The 17,967-nt window shown below is 34.9% G+C and overlaps 1 protein-coding gene across 2 annotated transcripts in view; it reads left to right on the plus strand.

Moving 5' to 3' along the window:
- The window catches only part of LOC124352873 (hypoxia-inducible factor 1-alpha-like), a 177,153-nt gene that overhangs the window by 129,653 nt on the left and 29,533 nt on the right, over positions 1-17,967 (plus strand). For both annotated transcript variants that reach the window (XM_046802589.1, XM_046802588.1), the window contains exons 8-10: positions 7,869-8,473; positions 12,485-12,702; positions 15,047-15,297. In XM_046802589.1, the coding sequence (XP_046658545.1) occupies positions 7,869-8,473; positions 12,485-12,702; positions 15,047-15,297 (1,074 nt within the window). The remainder of the gene's footprint in view (positions 1-7,868; positions 8,474-12,484; positions 12,703-15,046; positions 15,298-17,967) is intronic.

The following is a 17,967-nucleotide window of genomic DNA, read 5'->3' on the forward strand; positions in this document are numbered from 1 at the left end:
TGACGGTAAGGACCATTCTCTTTGCTTAATCCAGTGTGGACGCCATTCTTTAATTTCACCTTTGGAGCCTTCACAACTTGGCAACACAGCCAGCAGACGTGCCAATCAGACATCTTTTTCCTTTCACTTCTCAAAGTCTAACTCCTTAACTGACGGTAAGGACCATTCTCTTTGCTTAATCCAGTGTGGACGCCATTCTTTAATTTCACCTTTGGAGCCTTCACAACTTGGCAACACAGCCAGCAGATGTGCCAATCATACATCTTTTTCCTTTCACTTCTCAAAGTCTAACTCCTTAACTGACGGTAAGGACCATTCTCTTTGCTAAATCCAGTGTGGGCGTCATTCTCTAATTTCACCTTTGGAGCCTGCACCACTTGGCAACACAGCAAGTGTGCCAAACATACATATTCCGTTTTACTTTAAAAAAAATTACTATCTTACTCGTAGCAGGTTCTCCCCATGGGCACGTACATGTATGTATTTGTGACATTGCAGTTTTGTCTTCCAGTTGGCAGGGCGCTATGGTGAAGTTAGATAGCTTGTACTTCGGTTGTTCTTGCACCTAAGCCTCTGAACAACTGGCGCTCTCGGCTTTAGTGTTGTTCAAGTTTATTGTTCAATATATTATGTTCTGAGACACGCATTATTGAATTTGCACCATTGCATTCTAATGTACATTCGTGTACTGCAGTAACGCCGACAATATACGGATTGCAAGTCAGGGTAATAATGATAATGTGAAAGCAGCAGACGAAGACACAACCGCGAAGGCTGAGCTGCGGTCACGCACGCCCAGCACTCGACTCCGACGTGTCTTTAGTGCAGTGAGTGTATCGCCTTATCAGAACTGGCGGCCTTGTCACATGCTGATTAGCTGCGATAAGATAGCGCATACTTAAGCGTTATAACTACGGTACTTGTTTACCTGGCCCACGCATGCCTAGACTCCGTAGTTCGTGTTCCTCGTGAAACGCTAAAATATCAGTGCATACCACCTTTGACCACGTAAAGTTTTGTTTGGAATTAATGTTTTTGTGGTAGATCCCACGTCTCGGCGTCCAAGTCAATTCTTTAAACCTCAGGCCACATTGGTGTACTATTTTGATTTTTAGACTGTTGAGGACTACTTACTTAGGAAGACCCTTGAGTGTGTCAATGGTAAAATTGTCTCGCTGAGTCGGTAAGAAGAATATTGACTTCACAACGTCAGCCTTTTTTATTTCTGTACACACTTCCTTATCTTTCGTCCGTGATTTATGTAAATCCACCTTCATGGACGTTTCAAGTCTGGTGCAACTGTATGTAGTTCTAATCAGTTTAGTTTTGCCTATCCATTTCAACCATGAGCTTTACAAAAAACATATCACAGCCTATTTCAAATGTTCTATTTCTCGTACAATTTAATTGATCATTAAAATGTTATCAAAACTATATAATTCTCGATTTCCACCGTAGATACAAGTATGTCCTTGATCACTTTGGCCTTTATTCTGTCGCAACTGTAGTGGTAGTGACTGTACAACCTCCGGCGCACCAGTGGACTGACTGGTCGGCAGCGGTTGGGTTTCCCGATCGCTTTTCTCCGCGATCAGGTTTTCCTCTCCTTGGGTCGCCTTACAATCAACTTCTCCATGAGTCTTGGTAAAGGTGCACTATATACTAATGTATTGTCGTGCTTATGTTTATAAAAACTTGTAATCTTAATTTTATTTGACTTGTAAAAATATCTGTTAGAGAAACTAGAATTTGTCGTAAACTTTTCTATATTTTACTTAGGAGGGGTTGTTATTTTGAACTTCTCATGCCCCACCTAATACACTAAAGAGCGTCTATTATAATGTCGGAACTTTTTATGTCTATTTGTCGGGCCGGCAATTTTATCGCGAAATTTAAATGTATCAGTCAACCACGAACATTTTACTAAATTCGTACGGGCCAAATTAATGATTCTGTGCATATTTACTTTGTACATGCACCTCCCCATGTTTACTTTGTTGTGGATTTCTGTATTATCATGAAGCTGGTTTGTAAATATCATGTTTACCATTGAATGTTCCCTAATTGGCCGTCATTTTGTCGTGTGTACTTATATTTTCCGCTCATTAACTCGTACAATATGAACCGTGAACGGCCCGTTTCGATACATTAGCCGTAACGTGAAGCAAATAGCCTATACAGTGTTTATCAGCGATTGGATGCGGTGTTGTAGTTTTCCTATTTAGCTCTCAACCTATCCGGCTATTATCTGGTTACGTATTTAACCTCAGTTATAGATAGCGGTTTGTCTGGCGTGGTGGTAGAAGTTCCAAGGCTTGAAGTGTCGCCATTGTAATTGACAAACCGGCACGATATTACATGGTGAATGCTTGATTTGAATACATTTTGAATTGGAGTTGTATATGTAATACATTATGGGAGCGACAGTCTTAATGTTTTTTGTGAAAACCCCTTATTTTACGTTCCGGATAAAAAGCATCGTAAAATTAAAAACTTGGGAAATGTGTAATTTGTCTGAACAGAATGCATCCGTACAGGAATGAGGCAAGCACACGGTAGTTAAAGAAATATATTCTTTCTTAAAAGAAGTGTATTAATTATTAGCTTGTCAGTAAAAAAAAGGAGTCCAATATTTAACTATTAAAACCGAATCATTTCTCCTGAATTGTTGTTTATTGGATTTTCTTTGACAACAAAAGAGCCCTAGGCCACTATAAACGCCAGTGCGTGTGCGATAACTCAATGACAAGATTTATTTCCTATTGTATTAGGCTATATTGTACGGTTTGTAGAGTTTACTACAGTTATTGTCAGTGGGAATGTCGACATAAAACACCTTTATGTTGTACATTTTCGAGTCACATTAATAAGAGACAACGGACAACGGATTGATATTGTGGTTTTGACATGTTTCAGAAATTATTCGGATCGAATTAAAAGTGAAAGAATCACATGCGAGCTGTGACAACAGTGAGAGTGTAGCGCGATAGTCTGGGTTGGGCCAAGCGCTTCCAATTATCGTTGATTGCACGTATCCCTCCCTCTGTTGCACCAGTGTAGGCCGCACCGCGCCGCTCCTAGGTGGCTCGGTTATCCGCGTCTACGATTTATCCGGTCTACAACAGTGACAGTGTAGCGTCATAGGTGTGGCTGATCCAAGATTTTCCAATTATCGTTGATCGCGCACATATCTTTCCCTCTGTTGCATAGGTGTAGTAGACCGCATCGACGTGACTTTATATAATATGCGTCTACTGTGTATCCGGTCTACGGGACTGTGCGGTTAACTAGTTGTCACAACGGTATCGGTTATCCGGATGTTTGGGTACCCGTTTTTTTTTTTTTTTTTTTCGGCATTTCATTAAATCAGTTAATACGGGGGTCTACACACTCATTTCAGGATAATGGTGTCCGTATCTATTCAATCAAGGCATGAACTAGGATGTTGTGAGCTCAGGTCAGCTCGATGGATGTTAGATGGACGCGTAACTTGAGTAATGAGCAGAACGTGTGTCTGAATGGAGGAGTAGCTGTCGGTGTGACCCTTGGTGGTGGGAGGAGGGAGGATGGCCGTCGGCCAAACTGGACTATTTGCGGCCACAAAGCCGTCAGTTATCTCATCACATGCCTGCCCCCCCCCCCTCCTCCTACACACCACACAGCATACAGTCTGCGGGAAACTTTGAACAGAACATTCCGCCTGTTGTATGTAGATAGGAACACAAGGTATTCTCGGATCTGTTGTGCTTGATTTTGTGTTCCAAAGACTATTTTCCATCGCTTCGCTGGCTTGCTCCCAAAAATAGGTTACCGGTCTTGGCTCGAGAGCTATGTCCAAGTTGCCAGTTGTGTGGTAACACAGTCATATAGCCACGGGCTTGTAAGGTCAGTCCTCTTTCGGATCAGAAATATGTCATTAAGGCAGACGTTTATTTTGTTGTTTCCGTTTATTTCAAAGTGGCAATATCACCGAAACTCGTACTTGAGGATAAACGAAATTATAAGTTCATGTGTGACCCTACGTTTGTAGTTGTATATTTAATATGATGCTATGTCGGTACACACACAGTGTTACCAGGTGTAACTTATATTTGGTACGCTTCTGTAAACAAGATCTAGTATACGCCTATTTTGAACTGTAGTTCGTTCTTAAATGATTTTTTGCTGGGAATACATGAATGGTTCAACAAAACAACAGGAAAAATAAAACAGTTTGAATGGAGTAAATATAACAATAACTATTGATAAAGACGTTGTTCAGTTCGAAAGAATTAACTGGGCCGGATTTAAAAATTCTAATACAAATAACACTGGGTGTCGTCCATTTTTAGCATCAGAAATTTTCATCGTCTCACAAATGGGAGGTGACATTTTAAAATCGCTATAGTTTACATTTACCCGTATTGTTTCAGTCGGATTCCGCGTCATTTTACATAGATATCGAGGTTTTCATTCTCGATTGTGCTGTCGTATTTACTATATTTGCACCTTTAATACAAAGGGGGCATACCGATTCCATGCTGATACCGGTGCTAATTTGATACAAATTGAATATGGAGCGAACTGAAGTAACACTGATATGTTGTATCAAACCGTTCTTACAGAGCTGGCTGAAGAGAGATCGCCGCAGTAGGCTGTCGCTTCTACGCACGCACGTAACTGCCCTGACCCAGTCGTAGTCGCCGAGAGATGAGATTAGCCAATATACCGGTCCGGGCCGGTGATCTGAGAGGGGCACGAGTGTACTTGTACTACTACTACTGTAACAGTGGTGGCCCGATGAATCAATAGCCCCCCTGTCTCCCCCTCCCGGCACCACGTGTTTGGCAATTTGGGCTCATGCCAAGTTTAAACCACTTAACCTGTCCAAGTTGTTACATTAGAATACCGACTTCTGTGCTTCACGTTTTAAAGTTGTGACCAGTTCAAATACCCACCCCCCCCCCCCACCCCTCCAGGGGTTCCTCCAGTCCGGCGTGTTTGTTGATTTATGAGTTTCTTCGGAATCCGAGTACACTTTGCGCCAGGTATTATTGTGCACGTATTCCACTTGACACTCTATAACAATTGAGGACTTTTATCTGTTTAATGTATAATATATATTTGACCTACTTTATTGTCACTCTCAAACAAGCATCTATGTATGAAATAGGTGGGCTTCAATGTAATATGCCTAAAAGAATATATTGTTAAATTTTAAACTAAGAATCAGTTTTGTATGATGTAGGCCTATTACAATTTGTGAGGAATTTCTACTGAATTTTTTTAGAACATTGAACATTTTCCAGTCTGTTCGGTAAATCTATAACGACCGAGTATGTTATTTATCCACATTTCCTAACTATTGTGGCAAAAGTTACTGACTAAACAAACTCGGGTGCAATTGTACATTATTATAATATGAACTACTGAACCTCACGCTCGAAAGGCATTAGGCTATTGTTGGGTTTAATCCAAAACTGAAGCTATATTAAACTTCACCAAAATAAATGAATCTATTTTCATGCCACACTTCTAAATATTAGCTCCTTAATATATCATCTATTTTTACAAAAGCGTTTGGTATAGTTTAAGTTTTTAACAAAAGGTGGACTGTTCTTAAGTTTGTGACAATATTGGTTAAGTGTTCTGTTCGGACAAAATAACTGTTACAAAAACTGTTTTTTATTTGTTTAAAAAACGGTTTTGTCACTTTTTAAAGCAATGGTTATTAGTTAACATAGGTATTTATAAACATGTCTGGTTTATTTATATATTAGTGTAAGAAACTTTTTTCTAAATTTAAAATTCTACAGTAATGCAATAAAATAATTACGTATACCCAACTTCAAAAATAATACACCACCAACTGGGAAAAAGGATTTTATGCAGTAGCTTCTGCAGTTGAAACCTGTTAGTTTAAGGACTAACCATATGAGATACAGTACACAAGCTAGGTATGGAGGAGACGTATGGGTAGGTCTGCAGACTCGAAAGGTTGTTGTACTTTTTGTTGAAATCTAATTGCTTATAATGTGTAAATCCGTGGAACGTTTACCGTAATCCTGTTGTTCAATACTGACAGGAAAGTTACTAAGACTTAAGTGTGCTGTCGGACCTGTTACACTTGTTACACAATGGCGGTTCAGCCGGTTGTTACGCTGCGCTGCGCGCCGCCTCGTATTTATGTCACCGGTTTGACAAACCAGAGAAAACGTAATATGAGACCCAGTGGCCAGTAGACGATTACGCGTTAGGTCATTGTTCTGTCTGGATTAAACTAGCGGTAGTGCAGATTATACTTACTTGCCATGTGTTCATCTTTCTCTTAATGTACATTTTGTGATGGATGAACTTTGCTCAAACTTTTCCTCCGTATGAAGCGTTTTTGTTAATGCGAGTTGAAAATGTACAAATGTAATATATTAATTTTATAATTCTTGTAGGTTAATATTTGCTTGCTGACTGTTGCCTATTCCTTATTAGTGATTTTTTCTTTTTCGCATTGTACTTGATAGTTTGGTGTGAAGGTGTATTTTAAATGCACTAGTAAGCAAGCAATAGTAATCAATTTGACTTAATTATTCAAACAGTTATATTTTGGCAATAAAATCAAAAGTACTACTTTGCCTAATACTCTCATTACTTCACAAAAAATATTTTCCATGAACACTGAAATGTAGTAACTCTTAAGATTTGTTTGATGGATTTCTCGAAGTCTTAAAACCCAATCATAATTTAATATATGAAACCCAAACACCAGCGTTCAAAGTAAATTACAATATGATATTCTAAAAACATTCAATGATTGGAAAAATCCTGTCAATAGGCGTTACTAAATGTAAATATTAAAAGCTTTATCAGACACTTTTATTTTTGACCTAAAAACCACATTTGAATACATTGAAAAATCTCAAAAAAGACTACTGGTTTATTAAATGTATATTTGATAAAACTATAAAGCTCTAGTATTACTGAATATTTACCAACTGTTTCATATTTCCATAAGTACTTATGTCATGTAAGAAACATATTTACACAATCAGAATTTAGTAATTAGATGTCTTCCCTCAAAACAAATAAATCATTTTTTTGTGAGTTTAGAAAAACTCAAAAACACAGGGGACATAAGTATACATAAATATGTGACTAATAATCTGTACATCAAAATAAAATGACAAATTTGTGGCTAATAAAGCGTACATCAAAATAAAGTTACACTTAAAGAGTCTGTACATTATTTGGTTCAGATCCCTTTAAGGGTGTCTTAGGAAAGAGTAGATGTTTGCAGAGCCTTCACATGCTAATTTTGTAGTAGCTGGTGGGCTGCACACACCTTGCATACATGCTTATGTTACACATGGGTTTTATTACTACATTGCTCCAGCAATGTTTACCTCTGGTTCAATAATAAGTAATTGTCTGGAGCAATGTTTACCTCTGGTTCAATAATAAGTAATTGTCTATCCTAAATGATTGTATTCATTGTAATATCAACATTTAAACAATCAGCTGAAACTTCTAATTTTTTAGTTTCAAATTTATATATGCAAAAATACCTTGAACTTTAATCTCCTTGTTTTCCACTTTTTTTTATCAACATTGACTAACAAAATGTGCTTTTCCAATGGCAGGAAAACAAGGCATTGTGTTGGCTGAAGTAGCATGCACAGTGATTCCATAAGCTAAACATATTTCTATCTATTATGTTCAAATAGCAATGATAACTTTCAAAGTAAAAGTTTAACATCATTATCTACAAATCACATCATAATCACAACCATAGTACATAAAAATTGAAATATTTAGATTTTATTAACAATTATTGTAAGATATGCTTGTATAAAGAACAGTTGTGGATAGGAGGGTGTACATGTGGCTGTTTGCAGTGGGCTGGAGTGCAAGGATGAAGTGTACTCGTGCAGTCAGCTGGAGAGTGGCGCTATAAAGCGCGAAGTGGAGGTGAGGAAGGTGATTGAGCCAGTGAGAAGTCAGGTGACATCGGAGCAAGTGGTGCGCAAGGTGTTCGCTGTCCCGCCAGTGACTCTGCCAACCCCTCAGGTGGTCGCTGCCCCGCCGGTGCTCCCACCAACCCGACCTCAGGTGGTCACTGCCAAGATTATCGCCAGGTCCGCAACAGCCCCTCCGCCACAAGTCGGAACTGTCAGGCCCTTCAATAAGCAGCCAGAGAGTCGACCACAAGTGGTCACCAGCAAGATATTCGCCCCGGCTCCACCCTCTGTCAGACCTCCACCGTTCCCCACTGGAGAGCCCTCGACATCCCGGCCAGCACCTAGGCCTACGGCTGTGACAGCTAAGCTGTTCGCCAAACTGCAACTCAACCCTGAGACCCAACTACGTTCACAAAAACTTCAGCCTAACCCCGAGACCCAACCACGGCCTCAGAACGCAACTTCCAAGATATTCGCACCGCGAACTGAAGACATGAACAAGGGCTTCCTCATGTTCTCTGATGACGAGTCTGGCCTGACAAGTAAGTACATCCTATGGTACTAATTTTTCAATAAAGTAGTCATGTACTTTACTATAGTCAGCTATTTATTTAGTATAGCCTCCTCAACTGCAACTATAATTTAAATTATCTCTTTATTTATATGAAATTGGTCTTTCCTAACATTACACTTAAAAGACAATCTTTGATTTTAAAAGGCCTCGTGGATTAAATTTTAAATTATTGGACAGTTGTGTTTCTTTTAATACAATTACACATAAAGTTTGTTCCAAAACATAAATGAATTTAATGTTATAGACTTACACACAAATAATGTACAATTTGCCTTTTTTACATATTTTATAGTTTAATTTAGACTATAAATTACAAATTTTGTTCAAAGTGGTCCCTGAGTCCCCAAGTTCATATAGACCTGAACGAATAATCAAATATGTAAATAAATAGCAATATAGAGGATTTTACCAAGTTAGTTAACTCCAATATTTATTGTATCATTATGATATAACATATTGTATTCAGGCAATATGCTATATGATTTGTCAATGTTGACAACCTGTCCCTGATCACCAATGTTCAGTATTTCAGACTCTTTTTAGTCCAAAACCTCAAGTATCAGATTGATGTTGTAAACATGTCAATGTCTTATCACTACGTAATGTAATGATACATAACACTCATGATAATTATACTGAGTATTAGAGATAATTGAAAAACATTTGTGGGAGAAGTGCCTTAATGTTCTATTACTTCACATGTAAGTACTAATGAATGCTATCCTGAAAATAAATCAAGGCAGCAAAGAAAATACTCTATTTATGACCTATTATAAAGTTTATATACACGTTTTTAAACAAATATACTGAAAAGAGTTTCATCCCCCTGAAAACTACATTGATTTTTAAACAAAAATTAATTTTGGTATAAGGAGTATTTGGAATTCAAGAAAAATTAACTAAGAAACATTTGGTATTTAATAATAAACTATGTTAGGAAATAATTATATATTTTTGCTGATTAATTTTTTCTAGTTTTTGGAAGCGGTCACAAAATAATCAGAACAATCTTTCTCTTACAAATTATTTTACTTCTAGGCAAAGGTTACTCTAATTAAATAAGTATTAAGTAGAAACTCGTAAGAAAAATGTTTGTGTCCAGATAGTAAGTTTATTTAAACAGAAAAAGTTTATGAGTGTAGCAAAAACAATTTTAAATGCATCTTTATAAAGAGTAGTATTTAAACCCAACCATAAATAAATTGTTGAAGAAACCTGCTATAGTGTTTATTGTACACACTAGTACTCGCATATGTAATCTTCTCCCTTTAATAAGTTCTCCAATGTTCAAACTGAGATCAACAAATTTTGATCGTACAAAAATATGTACCGGTACTGCACATGGTTGTTGAGTGGAAACGTCCAGTTGAAGATGTAGTTCTGTTTACCATAAGGATTAGGGAGATTGACTGCATAACCAGCCATCATGGTTTAGTCATTAGGTTGATTTCAATTTCTAACAAGCCAATCCAGAAAGGCCGGCAGTTACAGTTGTGTAACTAACGTTTCTCCAGAGATGCGAGAGGCATGTCGTAACTGTATAGTAGAATGGAAACTGAGATAAATATGCTGAACTGTTTGTTACTAATTACCATCAGGATATAATTCATCATGTTACGTTATGTTATGAAACAAATGGGTGTTTAGTGTTGTTTTAGCACTTTCAAGAATTTATCGTTTAAAGCTCATTATCAAAAAGAATAATTTGAAGAGGTTAACCGAATTTTGGAAATTTGCCATCATTATGTGGCAACAACAATCTAAATCACTACTTTCTAAGAACTGGTCACCTGTAGAAGAGGACAAATACAAAAATGTTAAAACATAGTGTTTCAGTTTTTTATACACAAGCACTTCTAATACGATATTTGTAATGATCCATGTCTATTACCACTAAAAGACATTGTCTATTCTAACTTATCAAATCTAAATCATTTCAAATTTAAAGATTGATTTAGATTTCAGAAATTATTGTGAAAGAGGAAAGATCTTTGTGTGGCTGAAATCATTTATCTTTTTCTTGAGTTAAAGTAGGAACTGTAAATTCTGTTGTAAGTTATGTGAACATGACTGAAAATAAACGTAAATTATGGTATAAGATTAAACAAATGGTATACAGTACAGGTATATCACAATGATCTACTTGCTCATTTAAACCTCACACCTGCTACCCAGCACGGTTACAATGGCCATTTTTTGGCAATCGTTTTAGGAATTCAGAAGATAAAATTAAATAGTAATGATTTTTATTTTTGTGATAAATAAAAATCATTACTATTTAATTTTATCTTCAAACAGCAATAATATAAATTCTTTGGAAAGATTCCAGAAATAGACAATCACTAAACTTAAAATTTTACAGATTAAAACTATGTACAACTTAATTAATAAATAGCTGTATAATTTCTGGCCTAGTTTAATTTAAAATTGAATAATACCACTCACGTATATATATATATATATATATATATATATATATATATATATATTTACAATTGTTTTTAAATAAATATAATTAATAAATTATACAATAAATAGTTCTGTTGATTATGTTGTTGTAATTCTGTTTTGGTATTGTGTTAAAAATTTACAATTTACAGTTTTAAATTTGCCAGGAATCAATTGAACAAAATATAACCAACAACACTCATGACCATACAAATCCAACTATATTTCACCTTTCAGTGACTCAAAATAAATAAAAGAAATTTAAAAACAATGTAGTTGTACTATTTATGTACAATTATTGGGTATGAATATTAAAATGACAATGTTAATAGTACAACTGAATGACATTTTGCCATTGACTGTGTATTTTTGATACAAAGTTGTAGATCTGAAACATGATCAAATGATATAGGAATAACATTTTCATTGTTCAAAGTTTAATAAACCTCCGATATTTACAATGTGCTTGTGTTTTCCTATTAAGAGTTATTTTATTTTATTCTGTTTGGCTTTGAAAACAGTGTAAGTAATTTTATGACCAATTGAATAAATTTACACTAATATAAAACCACTTCTATTCCTTATAATACTTCTTTTATCTATAATATGTATGCTTCAATAAACTTACTGCCAATAGCTAACATAACGTTTCCTTAGAGTGATTTTTCATACAATTTTCCATTTTCTGTAGATTATGAACCTGTATTTTTATATTGTAACCCATTTATAAAGGTTGTATTTAGTAAATTTACTATGTAGTTACAAATTACTTCTCAAAGCCCTTCCTTTCTTGTGATAACAAACATTCTTGGCAGTTCACAGAACATCAGTCCCGCTCAGGAATTTCCTTGATATCTCCAAAAATTCCAAGAGCTCTTCTAACATACAGAGTTAGTTCTATATTTGTACTGTAAACTATTTCTGAACTGAAAGGTTACAAAATCTGTATAATTCTTGAACCATGAGAAAACATGAACTAGAAATATTTCTTATTGTTATCTAATGTTGATTTCCTACAGTTTTTTTACATTACTCAAGCAATCAGCAATTCCAACTTCATAAAGATAAACTTCTATGTTTTGGTGGTCCCTTCATAATTTTGAAAAGGCAGTCTGCATGATTCCTTTAGCAAATATTATATGTTATAGCAATAATTTATTTTGTCTTATTTTAAGTAGTAATACTCCACAAATTTAATAATTCATTATTTTGAGTGTTGTAATTGTTTGAATGAGATTAAAACTCAAAGAACTGCATTTAATCACAAAAATTTGAACAATGAATACAAATATTTAAATTTGAATTGTGATTCCAAGCTATAAAAATACTTAATCTAGATAAAATGAAGATTTTATCTGAAATTGTTCCAGTTCATCAACCTTTGCTTTGAAACCCGATGAAATAGTTTTAGGAAATAGCAACTAAGATTTAGAAACACTTCCGTTACGTTACAAGTTTATTGTTGTTGACACATTTGCCATAATTAGTCAGTTTCTGACAGAAAAGTAACCAAAAGATGTTCTCTCTACAGTGATGAAGGATGAGCCAGAGGACTTGACGCACCTGGCACCAACTCCTGGAGACGTCTGTGTCCCACTGGTCGGGCCGTTGTTCAACGACATGATGTTGGACCACTTCATGTTGGACCAGAACTATGGACCTTTGCTCAGCGACACCAAGGAGATCAGTCCTGCCAACTCTCCCTATTTTTCCTACAGGGACGACTCACTGTCACCACCTCTCACACTTGTAAGTCAGGAGTTAAAACTGGTAGTGTGTTGGGAAGTGTCGTATTATATGACGTTAATCGGATTGTTTTCCCTGCATTTACAAAGATTCTAGAAATTCATTGTGTTTGATTGATATTGAATTACTATCTTTAATGCTTACGATTCCTTATAAAATTGTTACTAATAAAGTCTTCCACTTCAATAATTAATTCTTTCCTGTTTCAAAACTTTAATTATACATTGTAGAAGCTTCTTTCTTATTGGAATTCTTTAGTTATTTTAAAACAAACACTCCAACAATAAAATTATATTTGTGTTTATTTTTTAATTAATTTAATTATTATTCAAAATGTTGAGACAATGATGTTTCGTGAATCAAAGTTACATTCCGCAACAAAGCCAAAACATCTCTATCGTTAATAGGATTTCGGATATTTGCCATCTTTATATGTTATAAAATGTTACATTTATGTATAAATTGTCTTCTCACCTGACGAAGAGGATAGATTTCAATCCTCGAGAAACGTTGTGTTATATATTTTGTAACATATAACGATGGCAAATTTCCTATTATCCTCTCAAACCTCTCATTGTCAGTTATAAACTTTGAACAAAGAATCTCTGTGGTCATTTAAGCTATACAAGATAAAAACATTTGAAGACTAGTATAGTGATAGAAATTTTCGTTCTGGCAAGAAATATGTCTTTTGATACTTTAATTATTTATTATACTATAAAACATTTATAAATTCTTGTAGATATAGTAAGGGGGTATAGTAATGACAAGTCTAGAGTAATTACTCAACTCCTTGAGCAGGAGTGGTAACAGTCAATTTGTGGGTGCACAAAGTGTGGCTGACACATAACAATGCATTGTTGGCTGCACACGGTTGGCACAGTAGGGAGTGAGGCGGCCTTGGTTGCTCGTCAAGTTGGCAACAGCCAACAGTTGGCCAACTGTGGACACTCGCTGGCTATCGACTAACCTGTCTCTTTCTCTCTCTTCTCTTTCTTTACAAAAGTTCATGATAATTGGGCTAAAACCCCTTATCAGCCTACACAGAATAATACTGTGAATGCAATGGGTAGTGTAAAACATCTTGTATTAAAATTACAGTTTTAAATCTGTGATTCAGTAGGAAATTTGGTGAAAAATGTAATCAAAGTACAAATTTCTTGTTATTGTCAACAAATAGTGTTAAAAAATGTCCAGTATAAAAATTCATAATCAGTAAAAAAATAATTAGAAAAATATCAAAAATTATTTATTTTATTTTAAGTTAACTCAAATTTATTTAACAGGTCATTGTAACTAGGAGCAATAATTTGTACCAGCCGATTGTTACTCTGCTCTTGGCTTGATCCAGTTATAACTGGTTTCAATAGAGAAGCCCAAATAGGTTCTGTCCACCATCCTGCCTCGCTTGATCCACTTTTTGTTCATAATCTAGTACACTCACTTGTGCTGTTTCTGTTTCGTAGAAGTACTGGAGAAAGCATGTCAGGAAAAGTAATGCAAATTTATGAAAAAAACAATGTCCTAATTATAATTTAGATCTTCATATATTGTGAACTTTCCTTACTCCTGGATTGATTCTAATCAGTTACTTCCAATCCTATTGTTAAATGCAATATCAAAACGCACACTTTGGAAGTTTTCTACAAATAAAAATTGTTGGGCTGACTTAAATTTAAATTTATTAGAGTCACACAGAGAAATTAAAAGTATCTCCCCCCCCTCCCAGCATTATGTTCTTAAATACTAAAGACAAAAGGCAGGCATTTGAGTTATAAAGTATAAATGTTACAAAATATCACATACTTCGTTTAAAATTGTTTATGTTATTTTTAAGAGTATTTAAAATTTATACTTTGTAAAACCCCAAATCATTGTTTTAGTTACTAAACAATTGAGGATATTACCAAAACCTTAAAAGAGCATATTGAGGGTATTTGCTGTAAAAAAGCTTCCTTATATCTTCTCAGTTAAAAGGAAGAATATGCAATGTAGAAATTTGAATTGGATTGTCTAATTTGTAAAAAGTGGCAGTTTTGTAGCTATTATAATTCTGAAGTTTGCTAGAGGACTCAGAAGGAATATCAGCTACATTTTATCAGAAACTATGGAGGAGAAATACTATTTACATAGTCATTCTGCTATCATTTATAAATATGAATCAGATTGGATTGTTACAAAATAAAAATCCTCAAACTTTGCAGAATTTCAAGAATTAGATAAAATAAGAGACAGAGCAATTTGTTTTAAGACTCCATAGAATTATTCTATAAATTTCGTGAAACTTTAAATTAAAAGCAACCTTCATATTAACAATCAAATGAAACCAGTGTGCGTGTTCTTGCAGAGCCCAGGGGCTAGTAGCTTGCCCTCTCTACTGGAGGAGGACAGTCCAGCACTGGAAGAAGCCACATCTATGAACCAACTGTTGGGTCTGGACATGATGGACTCTCTGGACAGTGAGGACCTGGAAGTGAAGGCACCCTACATCAGCATGAGTGAGGGGGATGACCTGCCGTTGCTAATGTCTCACGATCTCATGTGGGGTGCTAATGGAGCACACTCACCAGGAACCTCTCCCCTTCCTACCAATGGGTGGTCAGTACTCCTCTTGTGTTCTGTGTCTGTCATTAATCATTCATTGTAATATTAACACTCTATTTTCCTGACTAGAGCATCAGACATATGGAATGGGTTATCACATACTATTTTGGGTGGACATCTCTATAGATGTCAATTATCAGAATAAGGATTTATTAATATTTAAGTTGCAAGAAAATATGAAATGATTTTTTTATTTTAAGTGAATATACGTAATTCATATTTTAAAACTAAGTTTTGTATTTTAATTAGTTTTTGTTTCTCTCATGTTTTTCTTCATTTATATTTTATTTATTTAAATATTCATTTAATTTTGAATGCAATATGCATTTTTTTGTTTTAATGTAGGGATAATTTTTAGACTTTAGTATTTAAGAATTGAAAATGTTATTATTGAGTAGCATAATCGCTGCAATTAAAGTATTTTGATCAAATGTCATCCATCTGGAACACATACATGGTTTCTGAACACTGTCCTTGATTGTCAAAAGTGCTGTTAGTCACTCTCGTGTTAGCCATTTGGTTTGTAAATTTGGTTTCACTGATTTTTATGTGCTTTAAATGTGGTTTGACTGGTTGCATTTTTTCCATTTCATATTTTCGTTTTGGATTTACCATCATTTAACATATTGTTTACCCCGGTTTATTTTATTCATTCCTTTGTGGAAGTACCTTCAGTATTCATTCACTGTGATCCCAATATAAATCCTTTACTAGTACAAGGATTTCTTTTCTTCGTATAAAAATATATCTGTTTTGTTTATAGGAAATTCAGAGATTACCAGGTGCCTTTTAAATTGGTGATGTTCATATGCCTTGTTGATAAGGGTCAGATTCAGTTTTTGTAACTTAGTTTTGTTGAAATGCTCAGAAATCTTCACTAGAAACAATGTTGTTGAAAATCATCAAGTTTTTTGAACTTCTTGAATTTAAATATTTTGTGGGTGGATAACAAGAAGGGTTGTTGTCTGAGGCCAAAATCATCCCGTACACACCAAGAGGTAGAGAAGCTCTAGAAAGCTAACTTGTTGTACTTCACACTGCAATTCTGTCAATATGAAACCGTACTAGTGTTTGCTGGTTTGGAAAATTGAACAGGCTTACAAGTTCATTACATGACATGACATGACATGATTAACTTTCAATATTTTTCAAATTTATGAGTTTTTCTCAGCTTGTTCCAAAGTTTTGGCAGAACTTAAACCACATTTGACTTGTACCACATGAACAAGAGCAGTCGTTGTGTGTTAATTTTTAATATTGTGTCAAGTATTATTTAACTTGGACAATTGTAACTTGTATACAAACACAGATTGTAATGGAGCGATTTTTGAGACTGTCGTTTGTACCTTTAATTAAGGCAAGAAAGATAAACGAGCCGTGAATTTGAACCTTGATTGTGCCAAGTGATTGTTCTCTTCCAAGCTATAAATAAAGGATTTGGCAGGATTGGCCTGGTCTGGTTTTGCCAAACAATCATTGAGATCTTTAAAATGCAGTATGAGTTATCTTATGGTGACAGTCACTATTCTATCAGTCTATTTGCACCATGAACATGACATCCAAATACCATAGTTATGTTTATGTTGGGTTGTTTGCTAGAATCAGACTTGTGTGATGTTAAATGAAAAATACAATGGTTATTCATAAAGTAAAATCTGAATCTCTGTAGCCAATCGATTGTTATCCAAACATCAAAATGAACAGTGACTCTGGTATCTTGTTCATTATCACCTAGATACGTTACTGTGTGATCATTAGTCAAGATCACTCAGTATATATTAGCATGAAAAGTATAGCTAACAGTTTTTACACAATAGTGTAATGTTGAATATGGCAGACATGTTAGTGCGTCATGTACCATTACGACTAGTCTTAGTAAAGGTGGTAAACAATCCCATTTGCATTAATATTAATGCTGTGTGCTGGTTATCAGTCCATAATTTGGTCAATTCCATGGACAAAATAATTCACAAAAACTAGTGATTCACAATTTATTTCAACTTTAACTTTTTAGTGCAAGTAGAACAATTCTGTACAAAATTGTCTATAAGAATTTACAATATCATGATTTGCGCTTAAAAACGTTTCGTTAAAATAAAAAGATGTAAGAATATCAAGTATAAAGAAAAGCTTGTTCTTTTGTTTTTGTGAACTGATATAAAGAAGGTGTGTTTCTCATATGATCCTAGAGTCTAATCAGTTAATTAATGGATCAACATAACCAGTCAAGGCCAATGAGACAGTTTCAGCATTGAAAGTTATGGTGATTTTGTTTTAGGATTGATATGGAGTTTTATTATCTAGTTATGCAGCAGTAGACAATAGGCAATAAAAAAAGACAGAGACAAGAACAGATACAGTCACTGTTTGTGTTATTGTGACTAAACTTCCACTTACAATATAAATTACGCACAAACTTCTGAAGTTTTTTCTGCTTTTAAAATTCAAAATATGTTTTAAGCGACCAGACTTGGTGTAGAGCAATTATAACTTGTTTCGCAACCTAAAGTAATTTCCCAGTAATAAGCACTCCACCTGAGATAATGAGGTGAAAGCATTAGACTAGCTGTCCTCATATGTGACAGACTTCTACAACTTCGACATACCAATTTTTGTAGAATATTATAACAGATGACAGATGTTAAACAAGATTGGAAACTATGT

Source organism: Homalodisca vitripennis, chromosome 1 (assembly GCF_021130785.1).
Source record: "Homalodisca vitripennis isolate AUS2020 chromosome 1, UT_GWSS_2.1, whole genome shotgun sequence".
Classification (NCBI taxonomy): domain Eukaryota; kingdom Metazoa; phylum Arthropoda; class Insecta; order Hemiptera; family Cicadellidae; genus Homalodisca; species Homalodisca vitripennis.